Here is a 26,162-nt window from a genome sequence, read left to right on the forward strand (position 1 = left end):
AAGGATGTCAAAAGTTGCAGCAGGACATAAATAGGATGCAGGACTGGGCGGAGAAGTGGCAGATGGACTTCAACGCGTAGTCGTCCATTTTGGCAGAACCAATGGGATGAACGAGTACACTATCAAGGGCAGGAGTCTTAGTAGTGTTGAAGAGCAGAAGGATCTTGGGGTCCAGGTCCACAGGACTCTTAAATCGGCCTCGCAGGTGGAGGATGTGGTCAAGAAGGCGTATGGTGTACTGGCCTTCATTAATCGAGGGATTGAGTTTAGGAATCGGGAGGTAATGCTGCAACTTTATAAGACCCTAGTCAGGCCTCATTTGGAGTACTGTGTGCAGTTCTGGTCGCCTCACTATAGGAAAGACGTAGAAGCTATTGAAAGGGTACAGAGGAGATTTACAAGGATGTTGCCTGGACTGGGAGGCATGCCTTATGAAGCTAGGTTGAGGGAGCTGGGACTCTTCTCCCTGGAGAGACGAAGGTTGAGAGGCGACCTGTTAGAAGTTTATAAAATGTTGAGAGGAATAGATAGGGTGGATTCTCAGAGGCTATTTCCCCGGGTTGAAATGGTCGCTACGAGAGGACACAGATTTAAGGTGCGGGGAGGAAAGTACAGAAGCGATGTTAGGGGTAAGTTTTTCACTCAGAGGGTGGTGAGTGAATGGAATCGGCTGCCGTCAGTGGTGGTGGAGGCGAACTCGCTGGGGTCTTTTAAAAGACTTCTGGATGAGTATATGGGGTTTAATGGGATTGGGGGTTATAGATAGGTCTATAGATTGGTAGGTGTTGATGTGATCGGTGGAACTCGTGGGTCGAAGGGCCTGTTTGTGCTGTAGTGTTCTATGTTCTATGTATTGTTACACTGAATTTCTTCCGCGCAAAAAAAATTGATTTTCAGGTGTTGCATTTGGCCCTCCTGCAGGTTCACTGTTTTTTGTTAATAAATTTGAGAATAAATGCCAACTGCCCATATAACCTGCTCCTGCTGTGTGGATATCTGATACAGACTGGAAGTGGTTCAATTGAAAGGCTCCTGTCAACATTCACTATTGAGGCTTGCACATGATTAACAGTCACTTGAGTCAGATAGTGGAGAGAATCAATAACTATGGAGCCTCCATCACAAGAGTTAATTATTCTACGTCATTTCCTCCAGCCATTTGGTTTATGTCACCAACTTTACATTTCACATAGAATTATACTTGCAAGGCATTTCTGTAAATTAGGAAGAGGCATCAAGCAATCAAGTGCCAGAAATGCAGAGAAAATGTTTGAAAGTAAAGCTGTATCAATGAGACCTGCAGCAGCAGCAGACTGAAGAACATGAGGTGTTCCAGACTCCCTCAAAAGTATGCATGGCTGAGAGGGGCACTCATAGATTAGCACTCAGATGCTATTGGGTGAGTAGATTTAGATGAGCAAGTGGTTTGTGTATATTGAGTTAGTGGTCAGTAGAGAGGGTTATAACTGCCCAGAAATTGTGGAGGCATAAATGCACAGGGGCTCCAGTCACCAATGTGAAAGCGATAAGAATGAAAAGCAAAGAGGAGTAACTACCTAAACAGCAGGTGTGGAGATCCAGGCATGAGGGCAGAGAAGAGGAATGATAAACAGGTCATGGAAATCAGACATATACTCAGCAATGAGTGCCACCAAAGAAGAAGCTATCTGAACGTAGCAGAGACTATGCCTGTCTAGGCAGATGGTGATTGAGATTTCTGTCCTTGTTGAGGAAGACCTGAGACCTTAACGTATTGCTCACCATGCCCTGTCAGTACATCTTTGTCTCTGGCTTGTTCCAAGGATCAGCAAGGCACATTGTGGCAATCCATAGGTGACAGCATATCATTGCACCTCACAGGTCACTGATGCCCCTTTAGTGAAAGATGGACAATACTTACAATTTTAAACAAACGGGACCTTGCAGGCAAAAGGGCAGTGGAATTCACCTCCATCAGTGGATTCCCCAGATGTAGGGCATCATTGATTATACCCACATAGCCAACAAGGCTATGTGGGTATAATCAATAACCAATGTGATTCACCAACAGGAAGGGCTTCAATAATCTCAACCTTCAACTGATTTGGAACCACAACAAGATCTTTATGCACGCTTATCTTCCCTATCCTAAAAGCTGCAATCACTTCTACATCCCTTTGAGTCCAGGATGCCACTGCTTTTCACATCGCCACCAGAACTTAGTGGATGATTCCTCAGGGACAAGGGATATTATTTGAAGCTATGGCTATTCATCCCTTTATGATCCAAAGATAGAAACACAGAGGCACTACAACCAAAACCACCTGTTCACAAGAACTACATTGAATAAACCAGTGGGCTTCTGAAACTGCAGTTCCGGTATTGCAATTTCTGCAAGAATTTTCCACATTGTGGTGGGTTGCTGTGCTCTCCATAACATGCTCCTCCAGAGAGGTGAGGACCTTGAAGGGGGGAAGCGCTAGATCAACTCAGTTCTCTGCAGGAGGAAGAAGATGCAGAGCAAAATGGTGCCCATGGTGTGCAAGAAGATGGCCCGATCCATCTCAGTGTCAAAGTTCTCATCAAGCTGGTGTGTTTGCCAGGGTACATCTGATCTGAACACATTGTATCTGAGCACTACTTATCCACTAGGACTGCATTCTCTGCTCTGATGTGAAAGCACATCCATTAAATACAGAACCTTGAATCGTTCTGTTCCTACCAACAATGCATGGTGCACAGCTCCACAGAGATCTTAGTGTATCTTTTCAAAGGCCAATTCCACTCCCCACTTCTTCATCCTTTTCCAGTCTTGTCACTAAAGAATAGAAGCACAAGTCTGGGATTATGGCTCAACATTGCCAATGTTATTATGAAATTATAATTTAACCAAAAATAAATGAAATTTACCCACTTAGAGCACTGGCTGATGTGGTGACCCTGACTTTTAGCCACTCCAACAAGGTGCTCCTTTTATGGCTTGGATGCATTATGCTCGAGTATATCTGTTTGTGGCCGAGATACACATGGTGGTTGTCCTCAAGCAGACGTTACAATGCAGGTGTAGATTTAAGCACAGCCTCTGTCGCAAGAAGCCCTGCTGCACAGATATCCTCTCAGGCCAGTGATGTGATGGTGCTCTGAGGGATGGCACACTCATGCTCTTTGGTGACTGTCTCAACACTTTGACAACACATTAGATTACTGGATGAAACTATAAGCTGGGAAGTTATTTGCGTCCACTCTATGCATCTTTGTGCCATAAATGCCAGGGACCGGTCAGTGCTACAGAGCGCTTTTTGTACGTGTCAAACACCATTCCTGCAGCCACTCTGAGTGTTGTCATAGATGGCTCCCTGTGAGGTTAACCACGCTCTCTCTCAATGGACAAGCCCATGCATTCAAAACTCCAAGCCACGGAGACGCACATGAACTGCAAGGCCTGCTTAATTCTTTGCCCACAACTCCACTCTGCATCAGAGAATGGCAACATGTGGACACACATCTTAGATGGCGGTCAAAGTAGAGCCACTTTCCTTGTGACTCAAGAGATCCTGCATCCGCATTCAGCTGAGCATGTGTTTGTCCTCCATCTTCCAAAGGGGTCTGTCTGCCCATAGTTGCCTCTGTTTCTGTCACCTACTCTTCCTCACTCATTATTTGCTTCTCATCCTGTGCTATCCTTTCAAATTGCGTGCAAGGACCCAATATGATTGCATCTGCAGTGGTGGCAGGTGTGCTTGAATGATGTGACTGTGCTAGGTCTGTTGGTTCCATTTTGTCTGAGGCCCTTCATTGTGCTACAGCAGCACTGAAACGCTGTCTCTCCACATCTAGCCCTGTGGGAGATATAAATAAGGTAATCATTAGAAACTACCTCCAATAGCAGAAGCCTCTGCAGAGCTGAAGCTTCCCAATGCAGCTGAAGTTTGGCATGTTGTTGCACGTTGGAGATTATACTCCAATCCTTTCATCTACAGAATTCAGTATATTTTCACCCTCTGCCACAGGTATACCCATCCCTCGATTGCCCACTTTTGCATGCAGCACCACCCAGTGTCCAGTGCTGCCTTCTCTATAGCACTCAGTTTGGTGTACTTGAACACTTCACCTTCAGCTTCACCAGGGGCGGCACAGTGGCACAGTAGTTAGCAACGCTGCCTCACAGCATCAGTTCAATTCTAGCCTTGGGTCACTGTCTGTGTGTAGTTTGCATGTTCTCCCCGCTTCTGCTCCGGGTGCTCTGGTTTCCTCCCACAGTCCAAAGATGTGCTGGTTAGGCAGATTGCAGGCTAAATTGTTCCTTCGTGTCAGGGGGATCAGCTAAAGTAAAAGCATGGCATTATGGGGATAGGGCGTTGGTGGGATTGTGGTCGGTGCAGACTCAATGGGCCGATTAGCCTCCTTCTGCACTGTGGGATTCTATGATTCTCTAGTATTGTATATCTTTGACTCCTGTTGGGACAAAAGAGGGAAAGAGATAAGGCAATTCTGGCTTTTCTCACCCATGCCAATGTCTTTAATAAGAAGCTGCAGGTATCTATTCCACCAGCTTCTCAAAAGCATTAGGGCTTTGTGTCTTGCTGACAGTATTTATCTTGGGCAGACATTTCTCCCCTGTTCAGGAGCATTATGAGCTCTCAAGCTGCTCAGCTGGTGTGTTTGCTGCTGGCTGTAGACTTGGAGGCTTCTCATCTGGGAGGGATCATGGCACTCACCTTGTGAGAATGAAGGTCATTAAACATTTAGTGACACTGCAAACAGGCCCTCCAGAAGACAATGTGGCTGCCCACATGCTCTGCCACCTCCAGCCAGAGCTACTTAGTTTGGTTGGGTGACCTTCTCCTGCCATCCTGAGAATTTTCACACACTGTCACCAGGAATGCATCAGTAAACGTGGGGCAGTCACTGGTACCTGGTCTCCATATCTCCTCCTGCTGACTTCTGCCTTCCACCAGTTTGCAAGATGACTGCCACAATAATGTCTCATGCCTTTGAATCAGACCTATGTATTCAAAGGCCTATCTCCATCCTGCATCTGCCCTGCCACAAACTGGCTGCCATAATCACCCTCTAGCCAATTCGGTACCCTCCTCTGAGAAAATTGCGGACTCTAATTACTCTATCCAAATAGGAGTCAGAACTCAGAAATGGTCCCAAAGTGCAGCCTGACTCTAAACGGAAAACCTTGACCCTAAAGTCAAACAGACTCATAAATATTAAAGCTCAATAACTTTACATTGCATATATATTTTTGAAAACTAATCTATTTGCTTACTAAGAACATAATTCAGTTGAAAAGAATTGATGCAAAATCAATATGGCCAAACAAAAAATTAAGTGTTGTATTTGAGTCTTCTTTCCAAGCTAACATTAAAGTAGGAATCCAGCAGAACAGATCAGGAAAATTGTTCCCTATTTACTGTCGTGCATCAATCAAAGTACATTTAATTTCACTGTTATTGAGCAGGTCTCTTAGAAACCTCTTTCGAAAATCCTTTCATTGGAGATAACAGATGTAAAATTGAAGTTTCATAGAATGCAAATTAAATAATTAACTTCAATTTCTGTACTGTTCCTGTCACCCAGCTATGCCTCAATGTTAAAATTGAAATGTACATGACAAATTCACATCAGTGTCACTGACACCTTTATTAGATTGCACAAGAAAAGCATTGAAATGGATTCAAATTTCAAACGCCCCCAGAGCGGACTCGGATGGAAAAACCTTAAGGAATCTCATATCTTATTCAGCTCAGTAGGTATCAGGCAGGACATACTGTTCCATATAGTACTGGAGTTAGCATACAGTTTCACATCTATTTAGTACTTTGTTGACATTATATTAGGAGGAATTATTGGCTTCACTGGCTGGAAGAGTTCCAGCGCCCATTAGCTTTCTTCTTAATCCCCTTTGTCCTTGAAAAGCACCACACCATCTCTAACCTTCCTTTTCTTACAGAAGTTCTCAAACATGTTGTTACCTTCCCGATCTGTGCCCATCTTTCTCACCACACCTTGTCTGAATCCCTCCACTCAGGTTACCACCCCTACCAAAGTACCAAAACAACTCATATCAAAGTCACAAATTATATTGTGGCCGTGATTGTGCTGACTGAGTCCTAGAGGATATAACTGTGAGACTGGATCTGCCGCAGGTGATGAGGAAACCAGCAAGGGGGAAAGAACCTATTTGATCCCATTCTCACCAACCTACCAGTTGCAGTCATACCTGTCCATTTCCGTTTTAGGAGAGGCTAGCCCATGTGGAGACAAAGTCCTGCCTTTAAGTTGCAGATGGCCTTCATCGTGTTGTGTGGCACTACCACTGTGCTAAATGGGATAGATTTTGAACAGATCTAGCAACCCAAAAATGGGCATCCGCGAGGTGCTGCAGGCTATCAGCAACAGCAAAACTGTATTCAATCACAACCTATACTCTCATGGCTAAGCATATTCCCATTAGGCAAGGGGATCAACCCTGGTTCAACAACAGTACAGGAGAGCATACCAGGTGCAACACCAGGCATATCTAAAAATAAGATGTCAAACTGGTGAAGCTTTACCACAGGGCTACTTGTGTGCCACACAGCTGAAGCAACATGTAATAGCCAGAGATAAGCGATCCCAAAAACAATGGATCAGATCTAAGCTCTACAATTCTGCCACATCCTGTCATAAAAAGTGGTGGACAATTAAACACCTAACAGGAGGAGGAGATTCCACAAACATCCCCATTCTCAAAGATGGGGGAGCCTGGCACACAGTGCAAAAGATAAAACTGAAGCATTTACAACTATCTTTGGTTAGAAGAGCCAGGTAGATGATCCATCTTGGCCTCCTCTTGAAGTCTCCAGCATCACAGAAGTCAGTTTTCATCCGATCTGACTCATCACACTTGATATCAAGAAACAGTTGAAGGCATGAGATACTGAAAAGGTTATGGAAACTGACAATTCTGGCAACAGTACTGAAGATGTTTTCAAAAAAACTAGATGTGCACCTAGTCTGACTGTTTCAGTTCAGCAACAATACTGGCAACTAGCCAGCAACAAGGAAAATCGCCTAAGATAACCCCAAGGACTTAAATGGGGAATTCCTTACCGACCCCCACGGACTCATAGGATATGAGTTCATGGTAATAGGTAAATATCTAAACAGGTGGAACTCATATTCTGAGTTCTTTTTAAGGAGGGCCTCTGAGTGGGTCCCATATTCTACTGTCCCAGATGGGACTTGTGTACATGTACCACAGCTTTGTGGTGTAGCTTTTACTTTATAAAACACCGTTCCTTTCCAGTTGGCTTCCTGAGTCATTACATTGCCCCAATATGTCCTGTTCACAAAAATCAGGACAAATCCAACTTGGTCAATCACTGCCCTATCAGACTACTCTCGATCATTGGCAAAGTGATGGAGGGGATTATCAACAGTACTATCAAGTGGTGCTTACATAGTAATAACTGGCTCATTAATGCTCAGTTTGGGTGACTCAGCTCCTGACCTCATTACAGCCTTGATCCAAACATGGACAAAAGAGATGAACTTCAGAGGTGAGATTTAAGTGACTGTCCTTGACTTCAAGGCAGCATTTGACCAAGTGTAACAACCAGGAACCCAAGCAAAACTGGAGCCAATGGGAATCATGAGGAAAACTCTCCACTGGTTGGATTCTAGTACAACTTTAGAAAGCTGCTGTTGTTGGAGGTCAATTATTTCAGTCTGAGGACATCGCTGCAGGAGCTCATCAGGTTAGTGTCCAAGGCCCATCTTCAGCTGCTTCACCATTAATATTCTCTCCATCATAAGGTCAGAGTGGGGGTGTTCACCGATGATTGCACAATATTCAGCACCATTTGGGACTCCTCAGATATTGAAGCAGTCTGTGTGATATCAAGTAAGACCTGGACAACATTCATGCTTGAGCTGTTAAGTGGCAAGTGACATTTGGGCCACACAAATGCCGTCTCCAACAAAACAGATTTTAACCATCTTCCCTTGACATTCAATGGCATTACCATCACTAAATCCCTGGCTATCAACATCCTGGAGGTTACCATTGACCAGAAACTAAACTGGTCTAACTGTATAAATATGGTGGTTACTCGAGCAGGTAAGAAGCTGGGAATTCTGCAGTGAGTAACTACCTCATGACTTACCAAATCCTGTATATCATAGATGAGTCTCAAGTATGGTGGAATTCTCTGCAATTGCCTGAATGAGTGAAACTCCAGCAACACTCAAAAGGCTTTACAGCATCTAGGACAAAGCAGCTCATTTGATTGGCACTTCATGGACCACCTATAATGTTCACTTCCTCCACCGCCAATGCACAATGGCAGCAGGGTATACTATCCACAAGATGCACTCCAGCATCTCTCCAAGGCTCCTTCAACAGCACTTTCTAAATAAACTCACAACCTCTACCACCTAGAAGGATAAGGGCAGTAGATACATGGGACACCACCACATTCAAGTTCCCTCCAAGTCACACACCATCCTGACATGGAACTATATCATTCAGTGTAGCTGGATGATGAATCCTGGAACTCCTTTCTAAAACTCTCTGACTCTGACTCCCTTTTTTCTTTAAGATGCCCCCGAAACCTACCTCTGTGGGCAACCTGTTAGCTCTAACATTGCCTCATGTGGCTGAGTATTTAATTTTGCTTTATAATGCTCCTCCAAGGCACCTCGGGTTATTTTCTATGTTGAATATTGCAGCTGCAGTGCAAATCTGTGAATTTTTAAATTGGAAGAAAGGACATTCTGGAGTATATGAACATAATTGTTTCTGTGTGTAAATAATTACAGGAAACTGGAATTCCTGTTCTGTTTCTTGCCCCTGTTGAGGAAAGCAGACCCCGAGGCTGAAAAGCAGACTGGATAAGGTGGACATTTCTAACAGATTGGATCATTTAATGGTCAGGGGCATCAGACAATGAAACATATATTTTAAACTGGAGAAAAACACATGCACGCTTCCTGCCATTGATGATGGGGCGCTACAGTGGTTAGCACTGTTGCCTCACAGCTCCAAGGACCTGGGTTTGATTCCCAGCGTGGGTCACTGTCCGTGTGGAGTTTCATTTTCCCCATATCTGCGTTGGTTTCCTCCCACAGTTCAAAGATATGTGGGTTAGATGAATTCACCATGCTAAATTGCCCCTTAGAGTCAGGGGGACTAGCTAGGGTAAATGCATGGGGTTATGGGGATAGGGCCTGGGTGAGACTGTGGTCAGTGCAGACTCCACGGGTCAAATGGCCTCCTAGGATTCGGTGGAAACTACAGACTCAAATTTTTCAATTTCACTTGGACAAAATGACTTTGCTGAAATTTAAGTTGAATTAGATTTCTGTCTCATACATTAATGCTTAGAAATTACTGTTTCAGGATGTTCACCTGCTTGAAGTGAAAAATGTTCCTAACATGATCTCGTTGCCCTTCATTTTGTCATTTTTTAAAAGATCGTCATCAACTACATGTCTTCTACATGACTTCTGCCCAAGATAGGACTCCACCTTCTGGGGTGATTACCCCCTCTCGGTCCCAATTAGTCCCCTAAGCCAGGTGACACTCTTCTACTTGACCTTAAAGGGAGAATCATTAGAGACACCACAAGCAAAGCTGTCAATATGGACAGGAAGCCCCTCCACAGGATCGCCTTGCTATGACACATTTATCCCTGCAGTTTTATTGGGGGTGTGGCAGGACCAGTGGGAAGTACACAAAGTCTTGCAAGTCTCATAGCCGGCAATAAGCAAGCCAACACCAAGTACCTGCCAGGTTTTGGAGTCAACTCAGGGTCTGTTTGTTCCCAACAGCATTCCCATTCTGCCCACAATTCAGTACTTACACATGCAAATTGGCCATCAACTGCTGCTAGGTGAGTAGCCCTTGCTGTGTACACCCCACCTTAGGTAAAATCAGCAAGGGGTGGGAACTTGTTGGCCCATTGACCTGACGTCTCCTGTCCCACCTTCATCCCTGCAGGACCGGGAAGGATTCCACCCACTATATTTGGAGAGAAGTCTTAATTTTGCCATAGTTAGGGTCAACAACCATTAAGTTACCTATTGCAGGTTTACTCTTACTTCACTGAGAAAAACACTGGAGACATTTTACCCATGCAAACTGGACACGGGGCCCAGGAAATTGTACTATTATCAATCTCACTTGGCTGCCATTCAGAATTACTGGCCCACCTTCAAAGACAACGCATAGAACACTTATGTAGAGGTAGAACCCGATTATACACATGAAGTTTGAAAAAAAACAATTTTGAAATGAGTTCCTACCATGGTTAGAACCATAGAAAATTACAGCTCAGAAACAGGCCTTTTGGCCCTTCTTGTCTGTGCCGATCCATTTTTTGCCTAGTTCCACTTACCTGCACTTGGACCATATCTCTCCACACCTCTCTCATCCATTATCCCGTCCAAGTTTTTCATAAATGTTAAAAGTGACGCTGCATTTACCACTTTATCCGGCAGCTCATTCCACACTCCCATCACTCTCTGCATGAAGAAGCGCCCCCCCCCCCCCCCCCCCCCCCCCGACACACAATATTCCCTTTAAACTTTTCTCCTTTCACCCTTAACTCATGCCGTCTGTTTTTCTCTCCCCTGGCCTCAGTGGAAAAAGCCTGCTTGCATTCACTCTATCTATACCCATCAAAACCTTATACACCTCTATACAATCTCCCCTCATTCTTCTACACTCCAGGGAATAAAGTCCTAAACTATTCAATCTCTCTCTATAACTCAGCTTCTCACATCCCGGCAACATCCTCGTGAACCTTCTCTGCACTCTTTCAACCTTATTTATATCCTTCCTGTAACTAGGTGACCAAAACTGTACACAATATTCTAAATTCGGCCTCACCAATGCTTTGTACAACCTTACCATAACACTCCAACTTTTATACTCGATACTCCGATTTATAAAGGCCAATGTACCAAAAGCACTCTTTACGATTCTATTCACCTGTGACGTCACTTTTACGGAATTCTGTACCTGTATTCCCAGATCCTTCTGTTCAACTGTACTCTTCAGAGTCCTACCATTTACCCTGTACGTTCTACTTTGGTTTGTCCTTCCAAAGTGCAATACCTCACACTTGTCTGCGTTAAGTTCCATTTGCCATTTTTCAGCCCATTTTTCTAGTTGGTCCAAATCCCTCTGCAAGCTTTGAAAACCTTCCTCACTGTCCACTACACCTCCAATCTTTGTATCATCAGCAAATTTGCTGATCCAATTTACCACATTATCATCCAGATCATTGATATAGATGATAACAACAATGGACCCAACACCGATCCCTGTGGCACACCACTAGTCACAGGCCTCCACTCAGAGAAGCAATCCTCCACAACCGCTCTCTGGTTTCTTCCATTGAGCCAGTGTCTAATCCAATTTACTACCTCCCCATGTATACCTAGCAACTGAACATTCTTAATTAACCTCCCATGAGGGACCTTGTGAAAGGCCTTGCTGAAATCCAGTTGACAACATCCACTGCCTTCCCTTCATCCACTTTCCTGGTAACCTCCTTGAAAAACTCTAATAGATTGGTCAAACATGATCTACCATGCACAAAGCCATGTTGACTCTCCCTAATAAGTCCCTGTCTATCCAAATATTTGTAGATCCTATCCCTTATCACACCTTCCAATAACTTGCTCACCACCGACGTCAAACTTACTGGCCTATAATTTCCCGGATTTCTTTTGGAACCTTTTTTAAACAATAGAACAACATGAGCCACCCTCCAATCATCCGGCATCTCTCTCGTGAATACTGACATTTTAAATATGTCTGCCAGGGCCCCTGCAAGTTCAACACTAGCCTCCCTCAAGGTCCATGGGAATACCCTGTCTGATCCTGGGGATTTATCCACTCTGATTTGCCTCAAGACAAGCCAGCACCTCCTTCCCTTTAACCTGTAAAGGTTCCATGACCTCCCTACTTGTTTGCCCTATTTCCATAGACTCCATGCCCATTTCCTCAGTAAATATGGATGCAAAAAACCCATTTAGTATTTCCCCCATCTCTTTTGGTTCCATACACAGTCTATCACTCTGGTCTTCAAGAGGACCAATTTTATCCTTCACTAACCTTTTGCTCCTTACATACCTACAGAAACTCTTTGGATTTTCCTTCACTCTGTCTGCCAAAGCAACTTCATGTCTTCTTTTAGCCCTCCTGATTTCCCTCTTAGGTAGCTTCTTGCACTTTTTATACTCCTCAAGCATCTGATCTGTTCCTTGCTGCCTGTACATTTCATATAACTCTCTCCTCCTCTTAATCAGTGTTACAATCTCCCTCGAGAACCAAGGTTCCTTATTCCTATTTACTTTGCCTTTAATCCTGACAGGAACATACAAACTCTGCACTCTCAAAATTTCTCCTTTGAAGGCCTCCCACTTTCCATTTATATCCTTATATCTGATTGCCTTTGGAATAGAACTGACAGAAATGCAGTGAAAAGCTGAAAATGTTACATCTCAAATCTCCTATTAACTTACTTTCTGATCTGCTACACTACCATGCAGACTTTTAGCACCAAAGGACACGGTTGAAAATTGACTTCCTGATTTTATGGATTCAGCACGTGTTTCCTGCAAAGGTATAGCAATGGCAATAAAAGTTAAATTTGTTGGAGAAACCTGTGTCTTCACTTTCTTGGTTAAAAATATCAGCTTAAATTTAGATTGTGCAAATTTAGTTTAAATGAAATGCAGTCTAATGCATCTAGAATGATAGTCCTCATGTATTTTGGACTTCCTTCACTCACTATTAAACTCAGATCAAACCAATCTTTATCCACATATAAGTGTATATTTCTGGTCATTTATTTCATGTAACATTTTATAAGTTCATAAGATACAGGAGCAGAATTGGACCATTTGGTCCATCAAGTCCACCCCACCATTTGATGAAGATGAAGCATCCACTCCACGTCTACTTTATCCATCCTTTTTATCATCTTGTATACTTCAATTTGATCTCCCCTCATTCTTCTAAATTTTATGATCAAGTCTTTTTTGCCACATTGGTGTGGATATTTGCTGGGTTAAGTTATAGAAATGGAGCTGTCGGTAAAGCTGAGTTTCAGGTGGGAAACCGAGAAGTCTATGTTCCAACCGGTCCAAGCCCCAACTGCAACCACAAGAGCAGTGAACTGGGGTGAGGCCTTGGAATGATCCAATTCCCGATCTGTGTATGTAGGGCTCTGGCTCAGGGAAGCTAGGATGGTCTTCCAGTCCTCAAGCAGTGCCCTGATTGCACTTATTTTCTCCTCAAAGCTATTATCATCCTGGTTCCCCTGTAGCCTGGGGAAACTATCTGCCCTCTATAAAACCCACAGTAAAATCAAAGGTTTCCAGCTTCATGAATATATTTATAATGCCAACCTGCTTCCAGTTAGCAGATTGGCTACCTGACTTTCCCCATCTTTCTAAAACACGGTAGATGGTGGGTTTAATCTGGCTTCCAAACATACTCTGAATTTTAACCCTAAATGTGAACTTAATCCCACACATTCAACTATGCTAAAATTCTCCCCATCGTTTCTGTGATACCTCTTTACCATGATTAAATCAGTAAAGAGTCAATCTTCTTTGGCATTGCTCAAGAAGATTCAAAACCATGTACAGCCTTGACATGAGACATGTTTAGAGGAGAAGGGATGATTAAGCCATGGGCAGGGGAAAACTCTGATGCTGGAGGATGGAAGAGGCAAAAGAACATAAGAACATAAGAAATAGGAGCAGGAGTAGGCCAACTAGCCCTTCGAGCCTGCCCCGCCATTCAATAAGATCATGGCTGATCTGTCGTGGCTCAGTTCCACATTCCCGCCCTCTCCCCATAACCCTTAATCTCCTCTCTCATCAAAAACCCATCAACCCGCGTCTTAAAAATATTTAGCGAGGCAGCCTCCACCACTTCAACGGGCAGAGAATTCCAGAGATTCACCACCCTTTGAGTGAAGAAGTTCCTCCTCAACTCTGTTCTAAACCGTCCCCCCCTTTATCTTGAGGCTATGCCCCCTAGTCCTACTATCCTTTCTGAGCGGGAAGAGTCTCTCCACCTCTATCCTATCCATCCCATTCATCATCTTATACGTCTCAATGAGATCTCCCCTCATTCTTCTAAACTCTAACGAGTACAAGCCTAATCTATTCAGCCTCTCCTCATAGCTCAACCCCCTCAACTCCGGCATCAGCCTAGTAAACCTCCTCTGCACTCCCTCCAAGGCCAAAATATCCTTGCGTAAGTACGGCGACCAAAACTGCACACAGTACTCCAGCTGCGGCCTCACCAATGCCCTATACAGCCGCAGCAAGACCTCTCTACATTTATATTCAATCCCCCTCGCGATGAAGGCCAGCATCCCATTCGCCTTCCTGACCACCTGCTGCACCTGCAAGCTGGGTTTTTGCGACTCATGCACAAGGACCCCGAGATCCCTCTGCACCGTCGCCTGCTGCAGTTTTTCTCCACGTAAGGAATAATCCTTCCTACCATTATTCCTACCAAAGTGGACCACCTCGCACTTGCCAACATTAAATTCCATTTGCCATTTCCTGGCCCATTCGCCCAGCCTATCTAGATCCTTCTGCAGACTCTCCCCACCCTCCGCACAATTTGCCTTTCCACCAATTTTGGTGTCATCAGCAAATTTTGACACCCTACACTCGGTTCCCTCCTCCAGATCATCTATATAAATGGTAAATAGCTGAGGCCCAGGACCGACCCCTGGGGCACTCCACTAGTCACCATCCGCCAATCCGAATAGCACCCATTGACCCCCACTCTCTGCCTCCTATTTGACAACCAGTCCTCTATCCACGCTAACACCCTACCCCCAACTCCATGCCCCCTGACCTTCTGCAATAACCTCTTGTGAGGTACCTTGTCAAATGCCTTCTGAAAATCAAGAAAGACCACATCCACTGGCTCTCCTCTAGAGGGAAGGTAAGTAAAGGAATTAGAGGGTAGAGATGGGAAGGTAAACGAATGTTGAAGAACTATGGAAGGGAAAGGAGGAATGAGAAGATTGAGGCAATGGAAGACATAGAGTTCAGGGAAGATGGAGGTGAACACTGATGGGAAACGGAAGACATTGAAGAGTGGCTGGAGTCCATAGGAAGAAGATCACATTGCTGGAAACAGTTTCACACATAGCTGGAGCAGATCTGTGCAGATAAGAACACACCTGACAAAGGAAAACATTTCCGAAAGCTTGTGGGTTTACTATCAAATAAACTGGTTGGACTTCAACCTGATGTTGTGAGACTTCTTACTGTGTTTACCCCAGTCCAACGCTGGCATCTCCACATCAGATAAGAAAGGGCAGGCAGGGGAAAGAAAGGAGATATAACAGGGGGCAGAGAATGAGATGGAATAAAGAAATGAAGGAGAAAAGGAAAAAGCAGCAGGGAGAATGCGCAAGGAGCTATCAAGAAGAAAGGGAGGGAAAGGTCAGACAGAAGGGAAATTAGAGGGAAAATTGGATTAAGGTGAACAGGATTAGGGAAAGTAATGCTTTTCCCTCACCCAAATGTAGGGGCAGACTGTGAAAGAAGAGGGGAAGGAAAGCAATGAGGAAGGGAAGTAGTGGGCTGGGAACAAAGGGAATAATACATAGAGGAGGATGGAAAAACAAGTAATTTGAAAACTGTATTCATTATTTACAGGTAGTGAATTAAAATGTAAGTAAAATTATGAATTACTGATTTTTTTAGGCAGCACAGAGGGATTGAAAGGTGCAATGGGACATGAATATGTTATTGGGGGAGATGGCAGCATAATGGTAACGTCACAAGTAATCCAAAGGCATTGGTCAATTTTTGGGGGCGATGGGTTCAAACCCCATTATGGCTGATGGAATTTAATTAATTTACTCTAGAATTAAAAGCTGGGCTCAGTAATGCTGACCATGAAGCCATCATTGATCACTGTAAAAACCCTTCTGCTTCCCTAATGTCCTTACCAGGTCCTGGCCTACATGTGGCTCCAGAGCAACAAAAATGTGGTTGCCATGAGATGGTGTTGTGGGCTTTCTTTTAGTGCTGGTGCTGAGAGGAAATTCCATAAAACTTAATTCCAGGTTCTAATGGAACACAGTCAGGATGGGTGCACAGCCTGAAAAGAAGGCCGTGATTCTCCCATTGTAACCTGCAACTTTTCTGTCAGGTCACGGTGGAAGACGCGTGTCTCCAGCCTTGAACAGGGATTTGTGCATCTCCCAGAGCCGGAAAACAGTCGCCTGTTAGACCACGCTGGAAACCGGCAGGAAGGCAGGTAAGTCATTTAAATCTTTTTACATGTATATGAAATAAGCATATTAGTTAATTATCGGCACCTTTCAGATCTCGATTTAATCTCCCACCCCACCAGGAGCACTTCATTCTGGCGGGGTTCAGACTAGCTTCCCACGTTCAGGGAACTAGTGGGAGACCCTGCTGGAATGAAGAGGGGTGGTGGTGCCCCTTGGGCAAGAGCATGCTGGCAATGCCAGCTTGTGCCCACAGGCACTGCCCAAGGGACAAAGTGTCCATGCCCAGGGGGCACCTGGGCACTGCCCACTGGGCATCAGGCAGTGCCGAGGAGGCAGGGACTATTGTGGGCAGGGCCTAGGGACAATTGGTGCAGGTGGGGGTACCGCTGCCACTCTGCATGTTGATCGGTCAGGGATAAATAAATAGGGAGGGCAGTGATTGGGGCAGGCTTGGGCAGGAGGGGCTGCCTTCAGGAGAGGGGGGATCTGATCCCAGGGGAGGGGTGGAGCCTGGCCCGGCGGCGGTGGGGGGGATCGCTGCAGTGTGGGGAGATCGCCACTGCTGGGGGGCATGGATGGGCTGGACATTGGGGCGCTCCAGGGCCGGGGGAGGGGGGGGCAGTCAGGGCTGGAGTTATTGTGGGGGCGCGATCGGGCCGTGTGGGTGGCTGGAGAGGCAGCACTGTGGGGGTCCTGGGCTAGCCAGTGATCGGGCTGGCCAGCAAACAGAGTCTGACAGATTGGGGCCATTGCGCATGCGCAAAGTTCCAGAACTGTCAGACTCCGGCGCCAATAGGCCGCACCCCCACCACCACCAGGTTTTTCATGAGGTTCCTGACTGGGGCCTCTTCAGTGCAAAGAATGTGGAAATTCAGGTAAGTAGCTAAACTGGCAGAACAGTCGGGATTTAGAACAGTTCTCCCACCAATTCAGCACTTTTGGGAGCATTGCAGCCAAAATGTTTCACTGCTAGTATACTTCTTTTGTGCACCTGGCATATCGGGGCAATTTGCTACGTTGTGAGACTGATGCCAGTGTCATAGCCTATTAGAATATTTTGGTTTGGGGCATGACTAGCTTTATGCAGACCTTCAGCATTGCTGCTAAGATGTCGTCAGAGCCCTGTAACCTTGACTGTGATCAGAGCACTCAGCCGAATGAGATGTTCACATGAGTGCTAACAGGCAAGTGTTGAAGTGAGCCACTTAATGAGATATCAGAAAGTGTAAATTAAAGTTTGGTCAAAGAGATAGGTTTTAACGCATGTATTGAGGGGGGCTTCATTGAGAAGTGGCAAGGGTTAAGGGGGTTTTACTTACATTGCTGGGGAAACAGTTATAATTTGATGTCAAGCTTAATAATCTATTCAATGGCTTCAGTTGACTCAGTGTGAATGGTTGTGATGCCAACAGAAATAGATCTCTCAAGGCAGGGGTTCAGTCACAATTTGAGCTGTTTCTCGTGTGCAGCAAGTGGCCACATCATCCCTGGCCTATCCTCAAATGGTTAAGTGTTGTCCAGGCTTTCTGTGCAAGTTTGAAACCAGGACTTCATCACTTGAGTTAGTTACCAAGTCGTGGGCAATGATGTTTTAGCCAACCAGGAGGTGTGCCATTGAGATGTGGTGCTATCATCAGTTTGTAAGGTGTGCAGTGTATGCCAGTAGGGGCCATCCACTTTTGCAGGAGGATTGGGGTTTTTTTGAGGTCCTGTGCCAGTGGGAGTGCTGCATTAGCTGTTAGTCATTGGTGTTCTGTAAGAAAGATATCTACCCTGTGCAAATCAGGAAGTTCAATGTGCGTGAGCATAGGAAGCATTCAAGCTGTGTTGGTCTTGACACTCCAGAAATAATTCTCATGATTTCCCAGAGGTAGTTATCACATTTATATAGTGATTCCTGAGCCAGATTAAGAAACAGTACTTTGCTGTTGGACAAGATAGGGTGGGTGAAACAATGCATAATCGCCATAATGGGAATCGGAGTGTGTAAGGGGAGGAAAATGGGAAGGTCCGTTGACCTCAGGCAGAATATTATGGTCTTGAGTCGAGCAAGGCCGTAAAAACCTGCCCAATGTGTTTGTTTGGACTGCTGCCCCAGGTGGTATTTGCCAATATGAGATCACTCTTGTCTTGATCTTGGCTCCAGTATTCTAGAGGTGTTGCCAGTAGATCAATGTACAGTCAAGAGTGATGCCAAGATATTTTTACATTGGGTCATGGGTAAGTATTCAGCCACAGAATTACATATGAAGTTCTTCCTTGGCCTTTGGGTTGTTCAAGTGGAAAGTTGAAATTATTACATTTCTGCAGTGGGCTTCCAGAGAACATTGATTTTCTGTGAGTGACTTCTCAATGTGCTGAGTTCTTTAGCCTGGAAAGCCAGCGCCAAGTCATCTACACATACAAAGAGCCATGACTTTGTGGGAGGGAGGTCACTGGTTGAAGAGGGCAGGTGCAAGGATTTATCCTTGTAGGAGATCAGCTATGTGTGGGTGGCTGGTTTGATCTCCAAGATGCACATGGACCTCTTAGCAGCTGATCAAGTGGAGGGCTTTCGCATAGCAAATACTTTTGGACGAGCTGTCGTTTCCACTCCTGTAGTGGAGAATGCATGGATGTGCTGCCTTCAGTACTCGGGTCACAAACTTTTAGTTCGAACATTGATCACAAATTTTGGCAAAGTTCTGATAAACTAAAACTAATTGTTTTTGCTTTGGAAAGCAACAGAGAAATTCAAACACTGTTACAAGATAACATAGTCAACAAGATGCCTTCAGTACTCAGGTCACAAACTTTCAGTTCAAACATTGAACAAAATAAGATTTCTATCAATAGGCCGCCAAACTTTACAAAACAATGGGCAGATTTTATAGTGTCACTCATCCCGAAATTGTAAAATCCCACCTGAGGTCCACGCACATTTCCATTGTTCGCCTCTTGCCTGCTCTGATTCTGTGACGAGCAGGCCAGTAAAATTTCAGCTAATATCTCACCCTAAAATATTGATAAATACAATACTGACAATGCCTTATTGAAAAATTCTGGAGCACCTCTTAAAAACTTACTCTTCTATGCTCTATGAAACTGCCATGCCGACTTGCTGTACTGCCATAGTTACTTTTAGTAGCATGGGGTATTGGTGAATGCTGACCACCTGATTTTACGGATTCGGTTGGTCTTTCCTGAAAAGGTGTAATATGGCATTTAATTAATGGTTTGATAGAATTCACATCAGAGATTGTTAGTTAAAATGAAAGCATGTGATATTGTAGGCAAATTATTCAACTATTGAGAGATTGATTGGACGGGCAAAGACAATAAATATAATTGAATTGGAAGGACATTAGATTCATAGACCTTGACAGCACAGAAGGAGGCCATATGGCCCATCATGTCCATGCTGGCCAATAAAGATCCGACTACACTCATCCCATTTCCCAGCACTTGGCCCATAGCCCTTGATGTTATCGCAGCACAAATGAATATCTAAATACTTGAGTTTCTGTCTCAACCACTCTTTCAGGCAGTGCATTCTTGACTCCCAACATGCTCTGGGTGAAAAGTTTCTCCTCAATTCTCCTCTTAGCCTGCTACCCTTTAGCTTAAATTTATGCTAACTGGCCACTGACGCCTTTACTAATGGAAAAAGTGCCTTCCTATACACCCTTTCTATCCCCTCATAATTGTATGAAGCTCAGGTCCCCTCTCAAGTTTGGCTGCTCAATAAAAATAGCCTTAGCCCATCCAATCTCTCCTCATAGCTCAGACTTCCAGCCCAGGCATCATCCTGGTAAATCTTCTCTGCACCCTCTCCAGTGTAATTACATCCTCCCTATAATGTGGTGGTCAAAACTGCATGTAGTACTCCAGTTGTGGCCTAACCAGCATTTTATATAGTTCCAGCATGACCTCACTGCTCTTGTATCTTGGCTAATAAAGGTAAGTATCCCACATGCTTTCTTGACAATCTTATTGCCTTGCCCTGCCACCTGCAGGGATCTGTGGCTATGCACTCCAAGGTTCCTCTAATCTTCAGTACTTTCCAAGGTCCTACCATTCATAATGTAATCCTTTGCCTTGTTAGCCCTCCCCAAGTGCATTACTTCACATGTTTCTGGGTTGATTTCCATTTGCTACTGGTTTGCCCACTTGACCAGTCCATTGATATCCTTCTGCAGTCTGCAGCTATTCTCCTCACTATTTACCATCCTACCAATTGTTATGTCAATCTGCAAATGTCTTTATCATATCCCCTATATTTAATTCCAACTCATTAATGTACACTACAAATGACAAAGGTCCCAGCACCAACTCCTGCAGAACCCCACTGGAAACAGATTTCCAGTCACAGAAACATCCCTACACCATTAACTTCTGTTTCCTGCCTCTCGGCTAATTTTGGATCCAATGTACCATTTTACCTTGGATCCCATGGGTTCTTACTTTCTTGACCAGACGGCCATGAGGAATGTTATCAAAAGCCTTGCTAAAGTCCACATAGACCACATCAAATGTATTACCCTCACAGCACTCATGGTTACCTCCTCACAAAATTTGATTAAATTTGTCAAACACCGCCATCACTTAACGAATCTATACTGACTGTCTCTGATAAATCCATGTCCATGTAAGTGCAGATATATTCTCTCCCTCAGAATTATTTCTAACTTCTAAATCACTGAGGTTAGACTGACTGGTCTACTACTCTTTTTTTAATTATGGGACAATGTTAACCATCCTCCAGTCCTCTGGCACCTCACCGGCAGCCAGAAAGGATTTGAAATTTACTGCCAGTGCCCTTGATATTGCCGACCATATGATAAGTGGTGTTCCATAGAGATCTGTGCCGATCCACCTAATCCACACATCTTTGGACTGTGGGAGGAAACTCACACAGACATGGGGAGAATGTGCAAACTCCACACAGATAGTGACCCAAGTTGAGAATCAAACCTGTGTCCCTGGCACTGACAGGCAGTCAACTAACCACTATGCCACCTTCTCTTATATGTCCTGGTCATTCCTCCATACTGGATATAACAATCAATCTTCCCTTGCAGAGCTCTTTACAAATTGGGTTAGTAAAGAGTATGGAACACAGTGTTGGAACTAGGGATAGTGTGAAAAACAGGGGGCATCTAAGTATTTTATGGAATAAAGACAAAAGGGAACAACTGAAGTTTTAAGAAGAAACATACATTAAGAACATAGGCAGAGGAATGCATGATAAGAAATGTGAAGAGTTTAAGAGAGAAGACAAAATAAATCGGAGAGTGCGTCCCGAATTGTGTTTTCAAAGATCTAATTGATGCAGCACCATCTGACCACATGGAATGAAAATTTCTTAAAGAAATAGGTTACAAAGAAATGTTGTTGCTCTGAATGAGGGGAATTTGTGATTGTAAATGGAGGTTTAATTAGAATGAAATTCCAACACATATGAAGATTGTAGTGCTCAGCATGATGATGTGTATGTATAAACTTCAAATGGGATAAAAAATTGATAATGAGCAAACTCAATTCTAAATTTATACTTATTTCTATGAACATACAAGCTTGAGCTCTGAACTTTCCCCAATCTGTTGCTTAGTAACATCGCCATCCACTGAAAGGTGACCATCTGACTTAATCATTTCCATTTGGGATTCCTAGAAAAGTACAAAATTACCATTTGTCAACAAATATTTCACAGTATTTGACGTGATGGTTACATCCTTTGTTTTTTATAACAGAGGTTAAATATCTCAACTTTATGGGCTGGGTATGTGCAAATTGCGTTTGTGCACCGTTAACATTCTAGGATTACCTCTGGCCAGAAACTTAACATAAATACAGTGGTTACTGACAGGGAAATTGCTAAATCTGGTTGTGAAGAAGACATTGAGACCAGCATGCTTTGGAAGAGATTGTTAATTGCTGATCACAGAACCGATTTTCCCACCCCAACTCAATCTCCCCACAGTGCTTCCTGACTTTTCTTGATATATACACCCAAGTATAGTTAACTAATGAATACCCAACACCTAATTATCTTAAATTACTAGGTATTTAACATCCATCAACAGAATCTTTTAGATTCTAATGGGTTCTCTTAGTTTCTTCAAAATTAAATTGATATGCCAACAAAATCTGCAGTAATCATTAGGTTGGTGACACCTTCCTGTGAAGTTATTGGTGACTGCAGCCCTGAAAATATGTGACTATTCAAGACAAAGGAATCATTTAAAGGAGAGTTGGAAATCCTGCAAATGGATCCTTACTCGAAACAGCTATGGGAAAGTATTGTTTGAAGGAAGATTCTGAGGCTTGATTTTTTGAGAGTGGAATATGGAAACACTCATGTGGAAGCCAGAATCCAGTGAAATCAGTTGGCTCCTGCTGTGATAATATTCGGTGGACGGGGGTGGAATTTGAGGAGAAATCCACAGAAGATCAGTTGGGTGGTATCTGTCACTTGGGTTTCAGAATGGGGTGCGTCTGATCACCGTTAGCCTGCTGGTTTACAGGGACTGTGTGTTTATTGGGAACATTATAGGTTAAGATATATTTTGTAATCCATCTCCTGTCATCCTCCCATCCCCACCACCCCAAGGACATTAGCACCTGCCGCCAATTGCTCTCGTTGCTGCTTCCCACCCAAATCCAACTCTCTCCCCTCTGGAACAGTGCCCCCACTTCCCAGTGCCCACCTGGACCTTGTGCCCCCCCCCCCCACCCCTCCGCCATTGCAGAGCTCCCCCCACGCTGATCACTGCTCCGGACATCACTCCCCTAGCCCCGAAACGTGCCCTAGACATCGCCTCCCAGCCCCCTTTCACTGCCCCCGATAACCACCACCCACCCCGCCCAACACCTCCAATCATCACCTGGGACATTTCCCTCCCATCCTGATTGCTGTTCTGGCCAATCAATTCCCACTCTCTGCAGAGTTCTATCTTTTCTCCCCCCATGGATCTCCCTCCACCATACCTCTTCCCCATTAAAGCTCCACCCCTCCTCAGGCCCTGCCCCTACCTCAAGCCCTGCCCCCTTGGCACTGCCTCTTGTACTACCAAAATGCCTGACGGCCAGTGCCAGGGTGCCCAGTGGACACGGCCAAGCTGGCACTGACCAAGGGGCACTGTCTGGCCCTGCCCTTGATCACCCGGTGTCTTCAATGTCCTGTCCCAGTGGTGAAGTCATCATGTCTGGTCTCAGTTGGTGGACCTCAGCTGGTGAGGTGGTAAACTCAAAATGAGCCTGGACGATAGCGTCCGGGATACACTAATTGCATTTAAATAATGTAATGTATATTTAAATCAGCTTTGTGCTCAGAAAGGGTGTGAAGCTGATTTCGTCAGCTTATCAGTGCCAGTCAGATCATGAGAGACACAAAATCAGATGCGTTCCCGATTATTGCCTCTTCCCCTATCTTACTGGCTCACTTCGCCAATCGAGCTGGTGAGATCATGACCACTGTTTTTTGAGCCACAGTTCCATTCTGGAATCTTCCCATCCAGCAGTAACATCAACTGGGATCATAATAATTGTGCCCTCCATCTTTGGTGCCATGATTGAACAACCCATTTGCACTATAAAAGCAGTTGGAAATGAATGCCTTCCCAGAATTTTTTAAGTCTTTGGACATTTGATCCAAAATAATTTCTCTCTCTTTGAGGTTTAACTCCAGTTAAAGCTAAGAGCTGATCCATGCTTGATATCCAAGCACATTCCAAGCGTCTTAGATGTTCAATATTTTAATGAGGAAAACAAGACCTTTAATATTTATTTTTTGCCATATCATTGTCATGTTGTCATATACTAGGAAACAAGCTTTTATGGGGTGACTAGCCTAATTGAATTGGAGATGGGTAAATTGCAAAGGTCAAACATCATTAAAGGAGGTTTGAAGGGAAATGCTTTGAAATGGTAATGAACTGACAGCATGAATAGGAATTTACATTAGGCAAATAAAAGAAGAGATTTAAAGTTGGCTATTGTATTTCAAAAGAATATTGTACAATTCTGAAGTTTGTAAATATACGAGCAAAATAGTGCAAGTCTAATTTTAAATTATAATAGCCCTAAAAGGAATAAAAAGTGGGTTGATCAATTCTGGGAAAAGGAACTTCTAAAGGATTGTAGGAAACAATAAAGTGTAAGATCAAAGGGAAAAAAAGCAGATCTAAGGAAACATTGAAGATTGTGTGATGCTGGTGGCTGTGAGGTCTCAAACAAGACAGTGTGGGAGCAATCTTACCTTCTCGTCCCACCAGTCGATGGGTGGGGTGAACCAGTAAGATTGCGCAACAGGTAAAAGAAAATCAGGTTTGTGCCTGATTTCTTCCCTATCGCGATCATACCAGGCCCAGATATCAGGTTCACGCCTGAAAAGCGGTGTGAAGCTGATCTCCAATATTCAAATCCATTAAAATATGGATTTAAGTATTACTTGTGAGCCCGAGATGCAATCGTTGCACAGAAGAGAGAGATCTGGCATGCGGGATTGCACCCTCTAATGTGAGATGTCAGCTTCCCAGTGAGGCCTCACACCCTCACCTTCCTGGTGGGAAAGAGATTTGGCAGTTTTTTTTAACAGAGTGACATAAAATTGGACTTGTGGCCTTGCTAGAAAAATGGATCTGAAATGCGTTTAGGACTTCGGATTTTTTTTTGTAAGTTCGCCCCTTGTGCGTGTTGAAGGCAGACCTGTGAACATCAGTTTGCTGCCACTGTCACAGAGCACCCTAAGTACAGCAAGGCATTGTATGGTAATATTACTAGAAGTTGCTACAAAGTACAAGGCCGGCATTCTCCCAAAGCAATTCTAAGTGCCGAATTTTTGTGAAAACTGGAATAACTCCCGCCGATTTTTAAAGGAATTTTCATAATGAAACTCCCACACTCTGAGCACTGTACTGTGTCCTAGCAGCATAGTGCTGAGTGGGCCACTGTGCATGTGCCAATCTATCAGATAATGGCTTCATCCCTTTGGAAGTGCCAAAATGCCCCTTGGACATTGCTAGTTTGCCTCTTGAGTAGTGCCAGAGGAACAGACTAGCATTGCCAGGGTGTCACTGCCAATGGGGTACCTCCCCTTACCCCCGAACTCCTGGGGGCCTCAATGACCAATGTTCCCTCCAGCAGGTCAAGCCGCCTGTTCCTCATTAGTGGGGAGCTGTTGTAAACTCCGCTGAAGGGAACCACTCCTGGTTAGGGGGAGGGGAGGAGGGGAGTGGAAGACAGTAGCAGGCCAGGAGGCTTCAGTCCTAGGCCTGCTAATTGGATGCTAATACTCATTTAAATATTGAAATCAGCTCTGTGCTGAAAATCGGCATGGAGCTGATGACTCCAAAAATTTTAGCCCCAGAGATGCGCATAGGCTGGTCCACCCAGCAGGGAGTCTGCTAAATGGCCTCTGTAATCGCTGCTCGAGTTGCGCAGTGGGCTGGGAGAATCGTTGCCCTTCCAAATCTATGGGGACTGTTTCCACCAAACAGAGGTTTAGCCCTAAGTTTATTTAAGCCAAAATCTTTTAGCAAATGTTTGAAAAGTAGTGTTAACTGTGCAGAGGTGCTTTTGTCTTTTTAAGTTTTTTTTATTGTAATAAATGTTTAGCTTTAATATATAAAATCATCACAACTGGTATGAGGTCACTTTTCTTGGCTTCAGAAAACTCCCCATTGTACACAAATTGCAAAATCATCTGGCAGCTGATTCAAGTTTTCCTTTGGGATTTGGGCAGCTTGGCACTTACCATCTGCTATGCCATAACCGATCATCTTTTGTATAAATCTTGTCTATGAATTTTAAGGGAATGTCCAAGCCTTCTTAATTGTCAAGTTCTTGATCATCTAGTTCCGAGAATACTTTGCAGCTGAATCTGTTCTTGGCAGGACGCAAAAGTGCCAGATCTAT

At 44.3% G+C, this 26,162-nt stretch overlaps 1 protein-coding gene across 1 annotated transcript in view; it reads right to left on the minus strand.

Annotated features, from left to right (window-relative positions):
* Positions 1-26,162, minus strand: part of adgb (androglobin) — a 267,020-nt gene that overhangs the window by 141,129 nt on the left and 99,729 nt on the right. Inside the window, exon 14 of the mRNA XM_080200127.1 lies at positions 21,818-21,913. Within this exon, the coding sequence (XP_080056253.1) occupies positions 21,818-21,913 (96 nt within the window). The remainder of the gene's footprint in view (positions 1-21,817; positions 21,914-26,162) is intronic.

The sequence above is a fragment of the Carcharhinus amblyrhynchos genome, chromosome 12 (assembly GCF_965287045.1).
Source record: "Carcharhinus amblyrhynchos chromosome 12, sCarAmb.v2.hapA, whole genome shotgun sequence".
Taxonomy (NCBI): domain Eukaryota; kingdom Metazoa; phylum Chordata; class Chondrichthyes; order Carcharhiniformes; family Carcharhinidae; genus Carcharhinus; species Carcharhinus amblyrhynchos.